The sequence below is a fragment of the Micromys minutus genome (genome assembly GCF_963924665.1).
Source record: "Micromys minutus genome assembly, chromosome: 18".
In the NCBI taxonomy this organism is placed as follows: domain Eukaryota; kingdom Metazoa; phylum Chordata; class Mammalia; order Rodentia; family Muridae; genus Micromys; species Micromys minutus.
This window is the reverse complement of record NC_137953.1, coordinates 39291056-39312163: the sequence shown is the minus strand read 5'-3', so window position 1 is coordinate 39312163 and position 21108 is coordinate 39291056. Positions and strand designations below refer to the sequence as shown.

Sequence of the window (21108 nt, the reverse complement as noted above, 5' to 3'; positions counted from 1 at the left end):
TTTGCCTTCCTAGGAATTTTATTATTCCAAATGAATTTTCAAGTAGCTCTTTCTAACTCTATAAAGAATTGAGTTGGAATTTTGATGGGAATTGCATCGAATCTGTAGATTACCTTAGGCAAAAATGGCCATTTATTACCACATTGATCCTTCCAGTCTATGAGCATGGAAAATCTTTCCACCTTCTTTTGTGCAAGAAATTCCCTTGAGCAATAAATACATTAATGATGGTATAATCCCACCTCCCGGAGTCATAATCCAGATTGTTCAAAGTTTTGTTTGTTTATTTTTTACAGGACAGGAAGGTATTTTTTCACTCCTCTACTCAGTTTTCTTCACTGTCTTTGTGTCCTCTGTCCTCTCTTCCTATTTCTTGGACTTAGAGGAATCTAGGGTGTATTGCCATGAGCAAGGAGATGCACACTAAATGATATCATGGTTCCTAACAACATTCTTGTTAATTTTTCTACTCTCCTTTTTATTTTTCAGCTGCTTTTTCATGATATCATCTCATTTATATGAGTCTAGTTTTCTCTTGTTAGATATCAGTTTAGGGTCACAAAGAAAGACCACACTAACCCTTCAACTGAAGAATTCGTTCATGGCAAAACTTTACCCTTTGCTCTTTATTCCAAAGGGTGTGCTCAGGAAGGGGAGCAACCTGGGATGGTATATAAACTTATCACATGATTGCTCCATAGTATGGTTAAGAGAAGAGGTGTATTTGTTTGTAGATAGGAGAGCGAACACCCAGAGGCATCTTGAAGAGTACAGAGCAAAGCGAAAGGCAGACTGGATATGTGCTGGGCTAGAGTGGTGGGGGAGAATAGTGGTAAGAACAGGACATAACCTAAGAGATGAGACGGTGAGAGAGTAGTGGGAAAAGCTGGGTAACAAGAAGGATGGGTAGCAGCAGGGGAGCAGGAAATGAGAGTTTGAAATATGTGTGAGTCCAGACTAAGGGAACCTGGAAAGGAGCATGGACCTTGGTATGCTGATAGGCACTGCAGGTGTTTGTTTTGCTTGCTTGTTTGTTTGTTTACTATTTGGAGTTTTTATTAATTATTTTAATTTTTTACGTTTCAAATGTTATCCCTCTTCTCAGGTTCCCCTCCCCAGCCCCCTTATCTCATCCTCCCTCCCACTGCCTCTATGAGGGTGCTCCCCTACCCACCTACACACTCCTGAGTCAGTGGCCTAGTGTTCCCCTATACTGGGTCTTTAAGCTTCCACAGGACCAAGGGGCTCCCCTTCCAGTGATGCCAGATACGACCATCCTCTGGTACATATCCATCTGGAGCCATGGGTACCCCTTGTGTCCTCTTTGGTTGATGGTTTTGTCCCTGGGAGCTTTGGGGTCTGATGGGAGAGCTCTATGTCCCTTTACCAGAGGTAAGAAAATGACTATTCTTGGTAGAAGGGAACCACTTTCACAAGATCCTGAGAAATTCTAGCTTTTATCTAACTGCTTGAAATTCTCCTATAGTCTATGTTGGACTCATTGCTAGGTAGCTGGACTACCATTTGGAGTTTCCTTTGGAAGTGATAGGCAGGAAGTTCACTTGGTTTTTTACTCTGACTCAGGTGTTGACTGTGTTTTTCTCATTGGCTGTGGTTGAACCTCAGCTTTCATGATTGGCCAATTAAAAAACAAACAAACAAACAAATAGCCCAAAGGAAAAAAGGAAAGAAGAAAGAGGCAGTTTACCTCGCCACTGCATTTCAAGAACGCAGTGGGGTCTTTGTGTAAAAAAAGTTTTACTAGGTTGGGGGGTTTACATGGACGTCGAATTCTTTATTATAAACTCCCAAGTTTACAGTGTTAGATTGAAAAGCATTTAATGCTTCTTATACTCTGACCAAGCAGAAACTGGTTCTTCCAGAACACAACCAGCTCTTCCTATGAAATAATAAGACAGGTGTTTTGAGTGTAATCTTATCTCAGGCTGTGTGAGGAAGAATACAAGGTAATCAATCCCTACTGTTGAGGACTCCTTCCTCTCCACTGGTTCTGTTGGTCCCTTTTCCTTGGGGTTGTTTGACTCTTCCAGAGGAAGGACCCAACAGGAGGGATTACTTCTTATTCTTCCTCACATAGTGACAGTTGTGGGGTCCTAGAAGGGTAGCATTTTCTCTCCTCAGAGACTTGAAGAGCTCAGACTGAAGTACAGAGAAGACAAGAAAGGAATTAGTGCTTTAGTTTCTTTCTGAAACTTCTCCTTGCCAACTCCCCTCCCACTCCCTCTCCTCAGGGAAACCTTATCTGACATACATCCCATCTGCTCCATCTCTTCCCTCAGGGACTACAAATGATCTTTCAGGGAAGCTTGTTCCTCTGTGAATTGCTTTTGCTTCTCTGCAGTCTGTTTGTTGTATTGGTTTAGAAAGTGGGCCTTGGTTTTAGGTTGGTGGTACACAGTCTTAATGCCACTTCCCAGTTAACCAACACCAGAGCATCTCCTGGGTTATCATTGCCATTAAATGACAAAGTGAATCCAGAAATGTTTGGAGTGCTGTGACCACTTAGCAGGATTTCTACTTTTGACCATTTCATCAGTACTTGAACTGCTCCTGTTGACTCAAAGTCACACTTCCCCCTTCAAGCTGTGAAATCCACATATTTATATAGATGCGTATGAATATCCTTTAAATAGATTAAAGAACTACCCTTTAAACCTTAATGCTTCCCATACACTTTGGTGTTCCCTGATATATTAGCACTCATTCATGCTTACTATCCTGACTCTGTCTGAAATGACCCCTTGGAAAATACATTAAAAACAGCTTAAATCTACTCCATCCATAAAAATATTTTAGACTGACCCATCTTTTCTATCCACTCCATTCTCTTACATGGTTTTCTTATAGATTGACACACAGTTTGGTGATTCTCTCCTTCATACCCTCTGTGTATGTGTGTGTGTGTGTGTGTGTGTGTGTGTGTGTGTGTGTGTGTGCTCGAGAGGGGGGGAAAGAAACACAGAACAAGAGAAAGAGAGGCAGAGACAGAGACAGAGGCAGAGAGATTGAGAACACAGGCATGTATGTGCCCTGATGTGCGCATAGACTTTTTTAATCTTTATTTACTTTTATTTCTTTATTTATTGAAGAACTTTATTTTATAATCAAAGATAAATGTACAAATTGTAAGCATTTTTGCATAAAAGTATATGAATACATTTTTGTCATGAGCATAGACTTTTATTCCTTTTGTGAAAATACGTCCGGTTTTCAGTCTCTGAGTGTGTTAGCCACAGAGCTTTCAGTAGGGGACCATCATTTGTGTCCACTGATCTGTGTGCTTTCTTTAGTAAACATTTGTATTGAAAACATACTAGGATCTTCTTTATTTTACTGATTTTTCTCTCATGTTTTTTTTTTTCAACCTGACTATGGGTCCCTATATTAAAACCATATTTATATAAATGTCTAATGATATTTTATGTATGTTTTCCTGTATGCCAAATGGACTCTGCTTTTCATATGACAGAATATGTTAATAATACTCAGAAGGATATATGCTATCATTTATCCCCGACCTAAGTATGTATTCCTTAAATGATGATCGTCAGTAGCTTCCTGTGCTGGGTTTGAGCAATGATAGATGGGGAGTTGATTCATGTTTTCCTGGAGTATAGGATTTGTTCTCGAGAAACTTACTTTACCACAAACTTTATCCCTCCTCTGACCTCTACCTGTAACCAGTTAATTGGGCCTGTAAAAAAATAAAATGACCAACAAAAATGCAAAAGAAAAAGAAAATGTACAGATATGCAGCTGCTACTATGGAGATATACTATCTGCAGTACTACATCTTCAAGTCTACTGTGGGCACTAGGGATAGGACTTTAAACATTGAGGAAGGGTCAGGAGAAACCCAATCCAACCATCTCCTCTTTCTCTGAAGTCTTTGGCAGGAAGCCAGTAGTGGCAAAGGAACTGATATTTGCAATGACTGTGCTTGTCAAAACAAGTGACATGAGATAAAAAAAAATTATAAAAAAAAAACAAAGAATGAGATCCTTGCACCCTGCTGGGAGGTTCCTTGTGGCTCATGTCCTCACTTCTAGAAAGAGTTCTCCCACTCTTGGTGCAATTGCTCTACTGCCTCATGAACCCAGCATGCTCTGCAGTGAAATTCCATGGCTACCATCTTCAAACTCACTTCCTTGTTGCCCCAACCAGAGCTGTGCAGGAGGTGACAGGAGAGAGAGGGATCGTCATCACCCGCTCCACATTCCCCTCCTCCGGACGCTGGGCAGGACACTGGCTGGGAGACAACACAGCTGCCTGGGACCAGCTGGGGAAATCCATCATTGGTGTGTGGGCTGTGCCCGGGGGCCTTTGCTGGTGGTGGGAAGGGACCTGTGTATGATTTGAGTATGCCTTGTATGTTTAGATTGGCAGTAAAGGCAATAGAATCTGAATGCTCTCTCAGTGTGCTTATCAGGAATTGTCCAGAGTTGTGAATGAAGTAAAGAAAAAGTCAGGTTGAACTTTCTCTCTCCTATCCAAAGGTTGTCTTCATTTAACATGGCTATTTTATTTCATTGCAGGTATGATGGAGTTCAGTCTGTTTGGAATACCTTATGTAAGTCATACTGGGATCATTATACCTTACCAGGATTTCTGGGTATATGTACCTGTCTTGAAAGAATACCCAGTGATACTCTGATTTTGCTTCTTTTCAGACAGGAGCAAACATTTGTGGGTTCTTTGGAGATGCTGAGTATGAGATGTGTATCCGCTGGATGCAATTGGGGGCCTTTTATCCATTTTCCAGGAACCACAATACGGCGGGGACTAGGGTGAGGCAGCCATTGTTTGTGCTGTAGATGTCTTATACAAAGTTCAAATCACAGCTAATTTCAAATTTACAAGTGTGTCATTTTTATTTCCTGGAAAATCACAAAGATCACATGGATATCCATGATTTGGAATATACACAAAGTTCAGAACTCTAAGGTTATGAATAACTCTAAATAGTACACTTTTCCTCTCTTTTTAGAAGCGTCATTGCCAAGAAAAGATATTTTCTAGCTCCTACACTGAACTACAGTATTACATGTTCCCCTGCTTGAAAGGATATGGAGTTGGTATTTTACTCAAATAATAAATAAATCAGTGGTACACAGGGGCCTATTTATAAGACTTCATGTTCACACAAAGCCAAAGCTAAATTGTTTTAATCACCTTAGTGTCAGTTAAAAAGAGAAACAGCATTCACTTTAGCTTTATAGGTGGCCAAAGGAGCAAAAAGAAGTAGGCTGGAAATGACAAGAGAAGTGACTCAATGCTTACACATGGAGTAAATGTTCAGGCATCCTCTTTTGAGATCTTTGGGGTGCCGTGAAGAATATCTTACCTGTTCTCACATACCCACTTCCTCTTCAGAGACAAGACCCTGTGGCCTGGAATTCAACTTTTGAAGAGTACTCAAGAAAAGTGTTGATGACCAGATACTTTCTGCTGCCATACCTGTATACTCTGATGCACAAAGCTCACGCAGAGGGCAGCACTGTCGTCCGGCCACTTTTCCATGAGTGAGTGTCACCTCTAGTCAAAAAGTGGGTCTGGGCACATTTGTAACTGTGTTACTGAGATGAGCTTTTTCATACTGGGTTTTTCAGGTTCACAGAAGACAGTACAACATGGGATATAGATCACCAGTTCATGCTGGGCCCAGCCATCCTGATCAGCCCTATTCTGGAAAGTGTGAGTTTCTCAGCATAGGCCGTATACCTCCTAGTCACATGTTCCAAAGTCACAGGAAAATTTTTTTTTATTTAAAATTTAAAAAATAGAGCTTCTTTGTGTGTGTACATGTATAGATATTAGAAGACAACTTTTAGAAATCAGTTTTTGCCTTCTACCATCTGCCCTCCAGAGATCAAACTCAAGTTTCCCAGGTTACTGGTATATGTCTCTAGCTACTGAGACATCTCACTATCTTTGGAGAAAAACCATTTTATATATTTTCATGTATTTCTTACCTTACCCTTTTGAAATAATTTTCTAGAACATCAAGAAAAAATATATAACCTTAAGACATTTTTAATAAAAACTTTTCAACACTAGTCTTTTATTTAGAATTCTATGATCTAATATTATTTTATAACTTATTTTTTAACTTTATTTTAAAAAACAAAGATAAATGTACAGATTTTTAAGCATTTTTGCACAAAAGTATACAAACACATTTTTTATAAGGTTGTAATTAAGTATTTGTGGGTACCTATACATACACATATGTATATATGTAACCATAATATAGGAAAATAGGTTATTAATTTGAGGAGATAGGAGAGAAACTGGGAGGGGCTTTAGGAAAAAAAGGGGGATGTGATACAGTTCTATTTTAATTAAAATATATTCTTTTTTTCTTTTTTTCTTGATCTTCACACAGTCTGTGGGTTGTTTCTTATTTTAATGAAAACATTTTTATGTATATTTAAAGAGGAATTTTCAAAGCCTATTCATTAATATTTTTTCAAATTCATGACATTACTAATAGCATTTCATCTTAGTTTTAACTCTGTAAAAAGTGTTTTAAAGATCAATATTGCTTCCCAGTTGGATTTTCATAATAACACACTGGTTTTCTGTTTCAGAACACATTTGAGACTCAAGCTTATTTCCCCAGAGCCCGTTGGTATGAACATAGCACGGTAAGTTGAAATGTTTTTAGGAAGAACCAAATGGCTCTTTATAGGCTAGAGAGGTGCCTAAAACTTTTCTCACTTCTCAAACAAGAAAGGAATAATTTCCAACCTCTCTATCCATCGCCAGATCTATATAAATGGGGATCTACATAAAGACATAGGAAATATGTAAGCACCTATATTTCCTCTTGTCTACCTTATAACTTTTCTATACATAGACAGAAAGCGTTAGGATTTCAAATGTGTGAGAAAAAATGAAAATGGATTTTTTCCTAGTGTTTACAGTACTTTGCTGATCTTCCAACATGCTTTCTTAGTAAGAAAGAGTTTTTAGTAAAACATGTAACTCATTTAATTCATTTACTTGTCACCATTTCTTATCTACATGCTTCCTTCTAGGGATTTGGCAACAATTCAGCAGGTGAGTGGAAAATACTTCTGGCTCCTCTGGACCACATCAACATTCACATCAGAGGAGGCTACATCCTGCCTTGGCAAGAGCCTGGAATGAATACTTACTACAGGTATGATGAAGCACTGTTTGATGACTTGGCTCTGTACCTGGGTGTATGGAGACATACTCAAATTACACAGGAACCAAATTGCAGAGAAGTTTCCCTGGTTGGAATCTATGGTACCTTCTGGTGGGATTTAGAAGGCAAGTTCATGAATCCAGTCCTTGGGTGATCTTTTACTTGTGCTCTTGTGCTGAGAACACAATTTTCCAGAGTGAAATTCTCTTGAGAATACAAAACTATTTTCCTCCCCCGCATTACAGAAAATGGGAATATTAAAAATTACCTTCACTTGTAGTTAGTAGTTGCACAAGAATTTACTACCCATTTCTATTTAGGCCTACATTGGTGAATTCAAAAAAGATTTCAGCACACACACACACACACACACACACACACACACACACACATACACACACTCTTAAGAAAAAATGCTTTTTCCTCAAGAAGAATATTAAAACACACACACACACACACACACACACACACACACACACACACACACACGGGGCAGTCTATAATCAGCCTTTGATGAAAAGTATGATTTTCCTGAAATAGCCCTCTGAGGTAGCTCTTAAATCATAAATAGGATTTGTCTGTGTGAAGACGAGGAGAGATTCTAGGTGGGTTAAGGAAATAAAGGTAAAAACTAGGTTGGGAATGTTAAGTTGAGACAGTTGAGTTAGTTCACGGAAGGCTGTGAATAGCATCCTAAATAGTCTGGGTTTTATTTCCTGGCACCAGAAAGCTGTTTTCTAGGATTTTATTACTAAGAAATTGATGTATATTTGAATATTGAAAGTTGAAGTTGACAAATGCTTCATTAAACTTTAAATGTTATTATTTTTTCTCACTCTATTTTTGTCATTTTATGAACATTAATACACTGAGTTTCGTTTCTGGATAAGGAATGTTTTCAGCAGATATTATTCTTTGTTCTTACAACCTACAACCAAGTGAAAAATAATGACTTCTTTTTTTTTATAGTCGACAAAATTTTATGGGATTGACTGTTGCTTTGGATAATGATGGGAAGGCTGAAGGACAGTTATTTTGGGATGATGGACAAAGCATCGGTGAGTAGGAATTCCCCAAGTAGCCTGCATATCATTCAGAGCAACTTTGTGACAGAAGCTCAGCATGTGCCAGTGGGACTTAAAAACACATCCCTGTGTTGACTGATGCCAAATACTCAATGGTGTTTGGGAAACCTCTAAAACTTAGCTCATATATATTCTACTGCAAATTCATGTAAGTTCATGAGCCTAACATGATGAACTCAGGACTGATCTGTCTTCACAGAACCACCACACTCTGATAAGCCAGTGTGCATGTAAACAGCAGGCTGATCAGAGAGTCATCCTTGTGGGTCAGAGTTCTACTGAAGTCTTTTTCCTCATACTTAGGGACACTCATGAAACTCTTGATGGCATAGAAATTAAGATTTGCCGAGAGGATGCTTTGTGTCTGCAAGCTGAGATTTCACTCATTCTATTGTAGATAACTGTCTCCCATCATACCATTAGAACACACTCTTGCTCAGGCATTTCTTTTTTCTTTAAATTAGATATTCTCTGTATTTACATTTCAAATGTTATCCCCTTTCACCTAATCCCATAACCCTCCTCCTCCCCTTGCTTCCATGAAAGTGCTCCCTCTCCTAAACACCCACTCCCACCTCAGTGCCTTGGCATTCTCCTACACTGGGAAAAATGGGTCCTTTACTGGACCAATGGGAGGAATGCTTTTCCTCCCATTGATCTCAGACAATGCTATTCTCTGCTATATATGCAACTGGAACCATGGGTCTATCCATGTTCCTGTTTTAGTCTCTGGGAGCTCTGGAGGGTTTGATTGGTTGATAATGTTGTTCTTCCATGGGCTTGTTAACCCTTTTAGCTCCTTTAGTCCTTTCTATAGCTCCTTCATAGGGTTCCCTAAGTTCAGTCTGATGGTTAGCTGCAAGCATCTTTATCTGTATCAGTATGGCTCTGGCATAGCCTCTGAGGAGGCATCTATATCAGGCTCTTACCAGTAGACAGATACTTCTTAGCATCAACAATACTTCATGGGTTTGGTGGCTGCATATGGAATGGGTCCCCAGGTGAGACAGTCTCTGGATGATCTTTTCACCAATCCATGCTTTTCTATTTGTCCCTTTATTTCCTCCCATCAGTGCTTTGTTCTCTCTTCTGAGAAGGACTGATATATCCACATTTTTGCTTTCCTTCTTTTTGAGCTTCATAAAGTCTATGAATTGTTTCTTGGGTAGTCAGAGCTTTTGGGGGCTAGTATCCACTTATCAGTGAGTGCATAGTATATATGTTCTTTTTTGACTGTGTTACCTCACTCAGGATAATAGCTTCTAGTTCCATGCATTTACCTAAGAATTTCATAAGTCATTGTTTTTAACAGCTGAGTAGTACTTCATTGTGTAAATGTATTACCATTTCTGTATCCATTTCTCTGTTGAAAGATAAAACTGGGTTTTTTTTCTATCTTCTGGCTATTATAAATAAGGCTGCTATGAACATGGTGGAACATGTGTTCTTTTATATGCTGGAGCATCTTTTGGGTATATGTCCAAGAGTGGTATAGCTGGGTACTCAGGTAGTACTATGTCCAATTTTCTGAGGAACTGCCAGACTAATTTTCAGAGTAGTTGTACCAGCTTGCACTCCCACCAACAATGGAGGAGTATTGTTCTTTCTTTACATTCGCGCCAGCATCTGCTGTCACCTGAGTTTTTTATTTTAGTCATTCTTACTGGTATGAGGTGGAATCTCAGGGTTGTTTTGATTTGCATTTCCCTAATGGCTAAGGATGTTAAACATTTTTTTAAGTGCTTCTTAGCCACTTGGTATTCTTCAGTTGAGCTTTTTGGTTTAGTTCAAACTTAACAAACACACACACACATTACAACTTCTCAGGGAACATCTGGAAGATAGAGCAGAAAGATTACATAAACCGGTAGATAAAAAAATAAATTTACTGTGAAACTGTTTCTCCTATAAAGAAAAAGAAATTACATTTGTGATGCCTGTAAAATGACTGCTAAACAAGACTTAATGATAACACAGTAGGCTTGCTAACACAAAAAGGGAAATTTCGTGATTCCACTCCGAAATAGAGGAGCACATGTTACTAATGCCTACTGAGAGATAGGAACAAATTAGATCCTCCTAGGAATGTAACCCCTAATTAGTTGTATAATAGAAATTAATGTTATTCTACTCTGACTCACACAGTCATTTTTCATGCCTGGTACTGGTCCTAGTTTTTGTTGTTGTTTTTTGTTTTTGTTTTTGTTTTGTTTTGTTTTTTGTCAGATAGTCATGATAGTTACTTATATCAAGTAGACACAAGTTACAGACATTTTAGAAGAGGGAACCTAAATTTAAAAAAAATACCCAGAGAGGCTGGCTTATGGGAAAGTCTGTGGTAAAATATCTTAATGGTTAATATGGGAGGCTCAGCACATTATAGATGACGCCATCACTGGGCAGGTGGTCCTGGGATGTATAAAGAAGCATTTTCCAGATAAAAACCTGAAATGGAAAAGGTTAATCCATTTTCCTTTAGTGTTAAGGGTTTACTTATTATCCTTATTGCGTCTTAGGAAGATGAAGCATACCTCATTGGTCATTGTGATATATTTAAGATATTTTAGGCTCAAATCTATTATTTGCCACAACGGTAGCAGATAACTATTTATTCTGTTTGTTCTTTTCTTCTTGTTTTCAGATACATATGAGAAAGGAGACTATTTCTTGGCTACCTTTATAGCAGAAAAGGTAAGACTACCTTATTGAGTTCATAAGTGCTTTTTCAGTTACCTACAAATTAGACATTATTTGACAGCTGTGTAAATGTAGTATCTCAAGAAGAAATACTTCCTACCTTTCCTTGCCTAACTTATATTATTGACAACAAACTAAGTAAGAAAGTAGTTATTTTACACATTTTTAGAATACCATTATTTTTTTAAAAAAGAGTTTGGAGCTCATATTTTCCTGAGAGAAGGGCATGGATTCTTCAATATACAGCTTATTTCTAAAGATAAGAAGTTTTCTAGCTGATAAAAATTTGAAGTGCACATGTTACATAAGTGATCCATTATGCCATACTGTTTTATAGTTAATAACTTGATGGCTTCACTGTCAGATAAATGACAGCAAGAGTTTAGTGAGTTGATGAGTATACAGAGTTCTGCTGATCTCACCTACTCTGTCTGGAGCACATGTTTCAGCACATAGCCTCCTGTCCACTGCCAAGCCTGGCTGAGCTTGGCTATACTTCCATAACTGCTGTTCATCTGGCCTGAAGATGAGCTACAAAAACATTATGTGGGATGTCTGAGAATGACTTTTTCATGATTATGGAATATCATAAAGTAGAAGTGAAGGTTGAACCTTTAAATTGTCTAATATTTATACCAGCAAAGTCACGGGAGGCATAAATTGAAGTAAAAACTGGCTAGCTCAGTGAGGTATCTTTATTTTCATAATTAAATAAAAAATACCTATTTACACACCCGATTCTACAACTAAACTGCTGGCTTTTTACAAATCTCTTTCTCTCTGTGTGATACTACCAAGTCAGCCTAGACTTTTTTTGAACTCCTCCAAACCCAAGACCAGCTTCTTAGCTCTCTTTCCTAGAATAGTGTTTTACCTGTGTCCTGCCTGCTATTTCTTTGTTGTTCCTGCAAGCCCAAAGAGAAGATCTTGTACCCTTACCCAGAAATTCTTCCATAAAGCTTCTTCCAAACCAAAATAAAGTGAGCCTCTCAAAGATCCAACTGCTTATAAAAGAATCTAAGCTCCTCCTTCTAAACTCTTAGCCGACTTTGTCACCTCTATGGTGGTGAGAGAGCTCCAAGCCAAGTAAGTAGGGGCCTAGCAGTTTCTATTTTTAAGGTAGGGTACTTTGAGGACACCCAGATGACTTTGCCTCAAGTCACAGAGCAAACAACACAAGACCTTTCCCACTAGCCTTAAAATAGGCAGAAACTCTCAATTATTAGTATTTTTATTTCTGGAGGCCTTTAGAGGAACATCCAAACTACATCTTTTCATGACATCTTTTCAGCTCACTACATATGACAAACCTGATATCTATTTAAGCTTTAACATTTTGCTAACAAATAGGTTTTCTATGTACAATAGTCAAATACCCTGCAACCTAAGGGGCCTAAGAGAGGACTCGGGTTAAAAGTGATTCCAGCTTCTGCAGAGGAGCTGTGGTTTGTTCTTAGCACTCCCTGTAGGCAGACTATACCTACCTGTAACTCCAGTTCCAGAAGAATTAATTTTTTGGCCTCTGAAGACATATGCATTTATAAAATGCACATAAATTCACACAGGTGCATACACAGATATACATAGATCAATAATCATATATTTAAAGATTATGAGGGGAAATGTCAAATTCTTATTTTAAAATTACATTCTGTATCAAGTTGACTAATTTCTCGTTAGCCAAGTGCACATAACCAAGTCCAGAAGTGGGGATGTGGCTGGGGGTGGGGCCTCGTTATATCTGTTTCAGAATGGCAACATAAGAAATACATGGACACTGACAGTTATAGAAGAATAAATAATCAGAGGCAATCAACGTATTGGATGATTCCATGGACAATCTGTCTTCTCCTGAGACATCACATAAATCATTCTAAGTCAGGTCCAGAATCTGCTTATCATAATTCATTGACTTAAAACATGAGCTACTCTAGCACAAATCAATTGCAACAGTGCTTTCAAATATTAGATATTGTTCATTACACCCCTGTCCTCTCTTACAATTATGCACATTTCTGTATTAAAACTTGGCATTTTCTTTGTGTTGTGTTGTGTGTTGAGCTGGCTTCTAGATCTGACCACTCTGAATTCCAGTTAATCTAGAGTCTCTGAAAATATGGTGGCCAGGATTGAAAGCATGACTGACACTTGTATTATACAATATGGTACCCATTGCCCATCTGAAAATCTGACAAGACTAATTTGAAATACTCAAATGCTAAGTTTAAAGACAGAGACTAAAAGATTTCGTGAGTATTGTTATACTGAATACACCCTGAACTAACTTAAAAATAGTAGGTAAACAGAAGGTATTTTTCAGTTCTTCTCAATGTTTGTACTCCTTTAAAAAATATTGCTGTTAGAAAATTTAATACATGGTTTACGTTGTATTCCAACAGCAGAAGAACTACCAGATAGCCTGACACCTCTCTCCAGACAAACTTTATTATTTCTTTTGGTGGGGGATATTTTTGTGTTGAGTTTTAAAGATACATATCCCCTTAAAATGTTCCCTTGTTTCTCTGTGTATCCTTGGCTGTCCTGGAACTCTCTTTGTAGACCAGGTTGGCCTTGAACTCTTAGTGATCTGCAATCCACTCCCTTTCTGGGATTAAAGGCATGCACTACCACTGCCAAGCTTCATTATTATTTGTAAGAGAGACACTTCCATCTGGTCTTGTTTTTTTATAACATTAGCATTCATTTAAATAACTTGTAACTCTAAGGTTCAATTTTCTAGTTATTCTAAAGTAATCACAATGAATTCTTTTATGATATTTGATAGATTTTCCCACCCTAAAGATGAGGCTGTGATAAAAGAAACTCCTGTCTTTCTCCAGGGTCTGGGTGATTACTATCAGTGCCACTTTGGCTGGTAAACCAGCTTGGTGGTGGGAGGGGGTATAGATAGTATGTGCTCATTTCTGTAGTGTAAAGATTTTTTTTCCAAGTAGCTTTCAAAATTAAAATACATTTGACAATAAGCTCTTAAATCTATACGCTAAAGTCTAATTATTTTCTTCTAGTTATATAGTTTTCCTCGAATTTACTCCTTGTGCCCAACCAATCACAAAATGTCTGATTGTATATTTATTTTTAATGAAAAATATTTACATGTGTGGGTGTTTGAAAAGGCCAAAGGAAGACAGGAAGACAAGGTCAGATTTCTCAGAGCTGTAGTTCTAAGTGGTTTTAAGCCCGGTGCGGTGATGAAAACTGGATCTATGACTTCTAGATGTTCACAAGTTCTCTTAATCCCTGAGCCCTATCCCTAGTTCCTTATTTATTTATTGTGACGTGGAATCCCATCTTCTCTTGCTCAGACTGATTTTTAACTTGCTGTGTAGCCCAATAGGATTTTAATGCCTGATTCCTTTACCTCAGCCTCTGCAGGCCTGGGATTATTATCTTGTGCCATTACATTTGATTTTGTAGTTTTTTTGAGACATAATGGAATATTTTTATTTCTCTTTCTAATGTGATCATCAGAATCAAGCAACATACAGCTTCACTCTTTTATCTCTGCCTCCTTGTTCGATTTTTCCCATAGAATTGTCACAACCATTGGGGTTCAGAAATTGCTACACAAACCACCCAGACTACAGTCTCTGTTAAACAAAGGTAGTTGATTGAATCCATATGTCGAGACTGATTAATTGATCAGGATCCCAGCCTAGACTCGAGAGCTAAGACTGGACCTTGAACATTTGTCAGGGCCATCCCACCATATAAAAGGAAAAAAAATACCCCACAAAACCCACAGTGAGTTCATGTGCAGGTGCAGGAAGTGCTGCCTGGTGGTCAGCTCTGACTCAAGCCATTTCGGCTGACTCGATAGACAGAACAGTTCTAACTGACCTTTATCCTGATTTTTCCTAAGTGGATCTTATGGATGTGGAATTTCTTATGATTAACAAACCTCAGAATAAATAGAGCACATAATAAACCTCAGAATGTATAGAGAATAACAGGGTATGTGGTCCACTTGACCCTGCTCTTAGTTGAGTTATTTTTCTGTCAACAACACGAAATCGCTGGCAAGCATATTACAGAAACAACAGAGAATAGCTGGCAGGCATGGGAAAAGTAGCTACAGCCAGGCTGGGGTGGCGGGTGGGGGACAGGCTTCAACAACAACCTTGTTTTTAACCCGTATTGTTTCATGTACTATGCTAGTTCTTGTCCATCTGAACCCATCACTGTCCGATTCTTGCTTCCTGAAACACTCAAGTGTCTTTCTAGGACTTCTAGAGTTCCATTGATGGTTTTCATGTCCACTCCATCCCCACGGTGACTTTTATTCCATTTCCTTAACACCTATAATATTTTTTGCTATGATTTTTCATTTTGCTTTTATTGTATAGTATCTCATAATGTATCTTGTTCTAAGCCATTATTGATGCTTAAACACTTGATCATAATTTAGACAATTTGCTATGTTCCTTGAATACATTCTTAATTCAGTGACAGTTTACCGTGCTACTGTTTTACCAATGTACTATCATTCCACCCCATCTATGTCACTGAACTCTATGAAAGTGGATGACTGTAATTCTGATAATTATAACATTTTATCTGAAGAACATAAATAATGCTGCTTTGTTATAAGAATTTGTATGAATACACCAAAAACAATTAACAGAACCTTCTTTGGTTCATACACCTGTCTTTGACATTGTATTAAGATTCTTCAGAGAAATAGAGCTGATAGAATAATCTAGGATAAACACACACACACACACACGAACAGATATAGAGGGGACTTATTATACTGGCCTACAGGCTGTGGCCTGCCTAGTCCAATAATGGCTGTTTCCTGACAGAAAACCAAGAACCTGAAAGTTGATAAGTTCATGAGACTCGTTATCTCAACTGGACTTCAGTCTATATTGGAATCTCCCAGCAGTAGGCTCTAATACCAGCAAAAGAATGCCTTGTGTGTGGCATAGACAAATTCGCCAGAGAGAGAACGGATGAGCAGAAAAAAGAAAACAGCTTATTTCTGTCTTTTAATGTGGGATCTCATTAGAAGTTATATGGCTCAAGCTTACTTCTGACTTTTTATGTGGGTTCTTGTTAGAAGATATATGGCCCAGACTTAGGGTGGGTTTAATCACTTCAAATAATCCAGCCAAGAAAACCCTTCACTGGTGTATCCAACTAGTATTAGTTGATTCCAGTTCAAAATCAAGATTAGCCATCACAGACATCATAAAATTTATCATAGCTGGTACTTGGGAACAATATCTTCATGAAATATTTAATAAAAATTAAGGTACAATTAGAGTAATTAAAATATTTTCACATTGCAATATAAAACACAGTTTACTACATGTGTGTTATATGTGTTTTCTCTTTATGAATTTTTGTAGAACACCTTAAAAATCCAGATCCTACATAATCAGTATCTGAGTGACACAAATCCACTGAAAATTGGATACATTAGAATCTGGGGTTTAAACTATACTTATGTGGTACAAGTCATTTGTATATACAACAACCAACAATTCATCATGAATGATTTTACAAGTGAGCCCTACAATCAGGTATGTCTGAAAGGAATACTATCATAAACTCACATTATTATTATATTAAATTATCTTTGTACCACTCTATATGTTAAATGGTTGCACATGTTTCTGAAAATCTGTAAGGTCTATTGTAAAAAATAGAATGTTGGTGGTCTTCCCTTCATAGTTTGATATTGATGATTTGTAGCCTGATGACATTCTCTCTCTTGTGTTTACTAATAAATTGGATTAGGTTTAAATAGACTGTTTTCCAAGGCTACCTAACAAAATATAGAAACATTTTTTTCCTCAGAGTCTAAAACCAAGGACTGCCTGTGAAATCCCTTTCTTATTCCTGCAGTATGCCCAGCCCTGCAAAGATAAATGGTTCTTTTTAAGCTTCATGTTGGCACTTCACTGTTAATATTATTGCTTATTTCTGATTCACTTATAATATGGGATGTGTTTATTTGCCTAACAAAACAGAGTGCCATAAATATCAGATTTTAAGACTATTAATGTGACAGCTTTTGCTCAGCTCTGGAACCAAGTGAAACCACATTTTGCAAGATAGATTACTGATTGAATAGCAGCCAGTGTAATGGTAACTTTATAATATGAACAGTAACTTTAGATCATGGACTAATTATAAATAGATGCAGTAGCCCAACAGAATGGTTTAGAGAACTGGAAATAAATAGCTATACTCTCTGCTTTCAAATGGAGAAAAAGGTGTTCTACTAGCATTGGGATTTATAAAACATGATCATTCTGAGCACCCATGTAGAGCTTGTGCCTCTATAGTCTTCTTTGTTACATACTTGGATAAATAATATGTTCTTGGATTACTGGATTCAAAATTACTATAAAAGTATTGCTACTAATGAATGCAGCTGCAGAAAATTACAGAGTACTATTTGGGAAGCTTTATAGGATATTCAATGTCTGTTCTATGACAGGCACTATCTGAGCATTAAGAGTAATGAGGACCTGAAACTCACCTGCTGTCCAAAGGAAAATGTCAATGGCAAAATGAAAAGATAAAATAGATGTTAATTTTATCAACAACTGTAAATATTTGAGAATATTGGGGCTTAAATATAAGAATGTGTGAAGAAAGAGATTTCTGGCACTTAGTTACACAAAAAAACACCTTACCACAGTAAACTGGAATAAATATAAGCAGAAAAATTTGTGTCATCTGTTCTTTTGGGAAATAATGAGTAAGTTTTTATTTTTTTGTTAAAGTAAAAGGTGAATAATGTTTATAACATAATTTTTAATAAGTTCTAATACATCAATGTATTTATTTATTTTTTGGCAGAAACTAACAATTCAACTGACTGATAAGAATATGACCCTAGAAGACCTGACTGAGGTTATCTGGGTTTATGGAAATCCTACTCTTCCCACACCAAATGCAACCACTGTATTTCCCACAAGCTCTCAGCCGCCTCAATCTAGCACTGAAATTGTGACCAGTTCTGCTCTCACAACGACACCTGAAATAACAGCTACTGTAACAGCTGCAATTCCAAATACAACCATAACTTTCCCTACAGGTCCTCCTCCTACTAACACTAGCAATGTGATACCTGTCACAAGCACAGCTACTGAGACAAGTCCTGTTGTCAATACAACTAGCACTACATTTCCTAACATAACTACACCTTTGCCTACGACTTCTTCTCATACTAACACTACTGATGTGTTCCCTGTAACACCCACAACCACTGAGACAAGTCCTGTTGTCAATACAACTAGCACTACATTTCCTAACATAACTACACCTTTGCCTACGACTTCTTCTCATATTAACACTACTGATGTGTTCCCTGTAACACCCACAACCACTGAGACAAGTCCTGTTGTCAATACAACTAGCACGACATTTCCTAACATAACTACACCTTTGCCTACGACTTCTTCTCATACTAACACTACTGATGTGTTTCCTGTAACACCCACAACCACTGAGACAAGTCCTGTTGTCAATACAACTAGCACTACATTTCCTAACATAACTGCACCTTTGCCTACAACTTCTTCTCATACTAACACAAGTGATGTATTTCCTGAAACTACCATAATCCCTGAGACAAGTCCTGTTGTCAATACAACTAGCACCACATTTCCTAACATAACTACACCTTTGCCTACGACTTCTTCTCATACTAACACTACTGATGTGTTCCCTGTAACACCCACAACCACTGAGACAAGTCCTGTTGTCAATACAACTAGCACGACATTTCCTAACATAACTACACCTTTGCCTACGACTTCTTCTTATACTAACACTACTGATGTGTTTCCTGTAACAACCACAACCCCTGAGACAAGTCCTGTTGTCAATACAACTAGCATCACATTTCCTAACATAACTGCACCTTTGCCTACAACTTCTACTCATACTAACACTACTAATGTGTTTCCTGTAACAACCACAACCAATGAGACAAGTCCTGTTGTTAATACAACTAGCACTACATCTCCTGGCTTTACTCCAGTTTTTTCTACAAGTCATCCTACTACGAATACTAGCAATGTGATGCCTGTCACAACCACAGCTACTGAGACAAATACTGTTGACAACAGAACTAGCACCATATTTCCTGGCATAACAACACTTTTTCCTATAAGCCCTACTACTGCTAATACTAGTGATGTGTTCCCTGTAACACCCACAACCACTGAGACAAGTCCTGTTGTTAATACAACTAGCACTACATTTCCTAACATAACTGCACCTTTGCCTACAACTTCTACTCATACTAACACTACTGACGTGTTCCCTGTAACACCCACAACCACTGAGACAAGTCCTGTTGTTAATACAACTAGCACTACATTACCTAACATAACTACACCTTTGCCTACGACTTCTTCTCATACTAACACTACTGATGTGTTCCCTGTGACACCCACAACCACTGAGACAAGTCCTGTTGTTAATACAACTAGCACTACATTTCCTAACATAACTGCACCTTTGCCTACAACTTCTACTCATACTAACACTACTGATGTGTTCCCTGTAACACTCACAACCACTGAGACAAGTCCTGTTGTCAATACAACTAGCACTACATTACCTAACATAACTACACCTTTGCCTACGACTTCTTCTCATACTAACACTACTGATGTGTTCCCTGTAACACCCACAACCACTGAGACAAGTCCTGTTGTTAATACAACTAGCACTACATTTCCTAACATAACTACACCTTTGCCTACGACTTCTTCTCATACTAACACTACTGATGTGTTCCCTGTGACACCCACAACCACTGAGACAAGTCCTGTTGTTAATACAACTAGCACTACATTACCTAACATAACTGCACCTTTGCCTACAACTTCTACTCATACTAACACTACTAATGTGTTTCCTGTAACAACCACAACCACTGAGACAAGTCCTGTTGTCAATACAACTAGCACTACATTACCTAACATAACTACATCTTTGCCTCCAACTTCTTATACTAACTCGAGTGATGTATTTCCTGAAATTACCATAACCCCTGAGACAAGTCCTGTTGTCAATACAACTAGCACTACATTTCCTAACATAACTACACATTCCCCTACAACTTCTTCTCATACTAACTCTAGTGATGTATTTCCTGTCACATCCATAGCTACTGATGCAAGTACTATTAACAATCAAACAAACACATTTTCCTGATTACTACATTTTCCCCTACCAGTCCTCATACTGTTAACACTGGCAATGTGTTTCCTGTTAGAACCACTGAGACATTTACTGTTGATAAGACAATGAGTATCACATTTCCTTGTCATAACTAGACATTTTCCTACAAGCCTGCTGCTAACACTAATGATGTGATGCCTGTCACAACCACAGGTACTGAGACAGGTACTGGTAACAACACAAAACCATATTCTTGACATAACTACACCTTTCTCTACATGTCTTACTATTGTTAGCACCTGAGTCAAGTATTATTAATGTAACAGCCATCTCTTTGCTTCCAGATATAGGGACTATATTTCTTATAGTTCCTGTTACTCATAGCCCTAGTGATCCTACACTATGGGAGTAAACTTTATAGAACCAGCATTGCTGTCATAAGTAAGCCTATGTATTCTGGTAAAATTATTTTTTCTGTGCGTGCTACTCCTGATGGCACTCCTATGGTAGATATTTCTACCACAGTCCCACCTTATACATTTTCCTAATATTACAATTAGTTCTACTCTTCCTGATGTAATTAACCCCTTTCCTATAGACTCTACGATAGCAAACTCTAGTGTTGTGATTCCTAGTGTAACCATATCTTTCCCAGGGAATAAAATGAATAGCACAAGTAATACTGTTGAAGCTACTGACAACTTTACCACAGCATCTACAGTCCCCACATTTACATATATTTTCAACACAAACCACATAAATTTGGTTACTTCTGACAAGGTAATTTCCAATACATTCATTCCAGGACCACATGTATTCTCACCATCAGTACTACATACAATGCAGGATGTGTTGAAAACATTACGGATGGAGATAAATCCAGAAGTGTGAGAGGCAACAGAATATATACCTTGTGAATCCAGATGCTATAAGAATGTCAGATATTGATTTCACAATTTG

General features: G+C 37.8%; 1 protein-coding gene across 1 annotated transcript in view; it reads left to right on the top strand.

Annotated features, from left to right (window-relative positions):
* MGAM (maltase-glucoamylase) overlaps positions 1-20181 on the top strand; it is a gene marked incomplete at both ends in the record, with an annotated part of 194548 nt that extends 174367 nt beyond the window's left edge. Inside the window, 11 exons of the mRNA XM_080932402.1 lie at positions 4186-4319; positions 4557-4591; positions 4692-4808; positions 5395-5543; positions 5631-5715; positions 6612-6668; positions 7062-7186; positions 8165-8253; positions 10922-10971; positions 16350-16523; positions 17812-20181. Of these exons, the coding sequence (XP_080788528.1) occupies positions 4186-4319; positions 4557-4591; positions 4692-4808; positions 5395-5543; positions 5631-5715; positions 6612-6668; positions 7062-7186; positions 8165-8253; positions 10922-10971; positions 16350-16523; positions 17812-20181 (3385 nt within the window). The remainder of the gene's footprint in view (positions 1-4185; positions 4320-4556; positions 4592-4691; positions 4809-5394; positions 5544-5630; positions 5716-6611; positions 6669-7061; positions 7187-8164; positions 8254-10921; positions 10972-16349; positions 16524-17811) is intronic.
* Between the last annotated feature and the right edge of the window lie 927 nt (positions 20182-21108).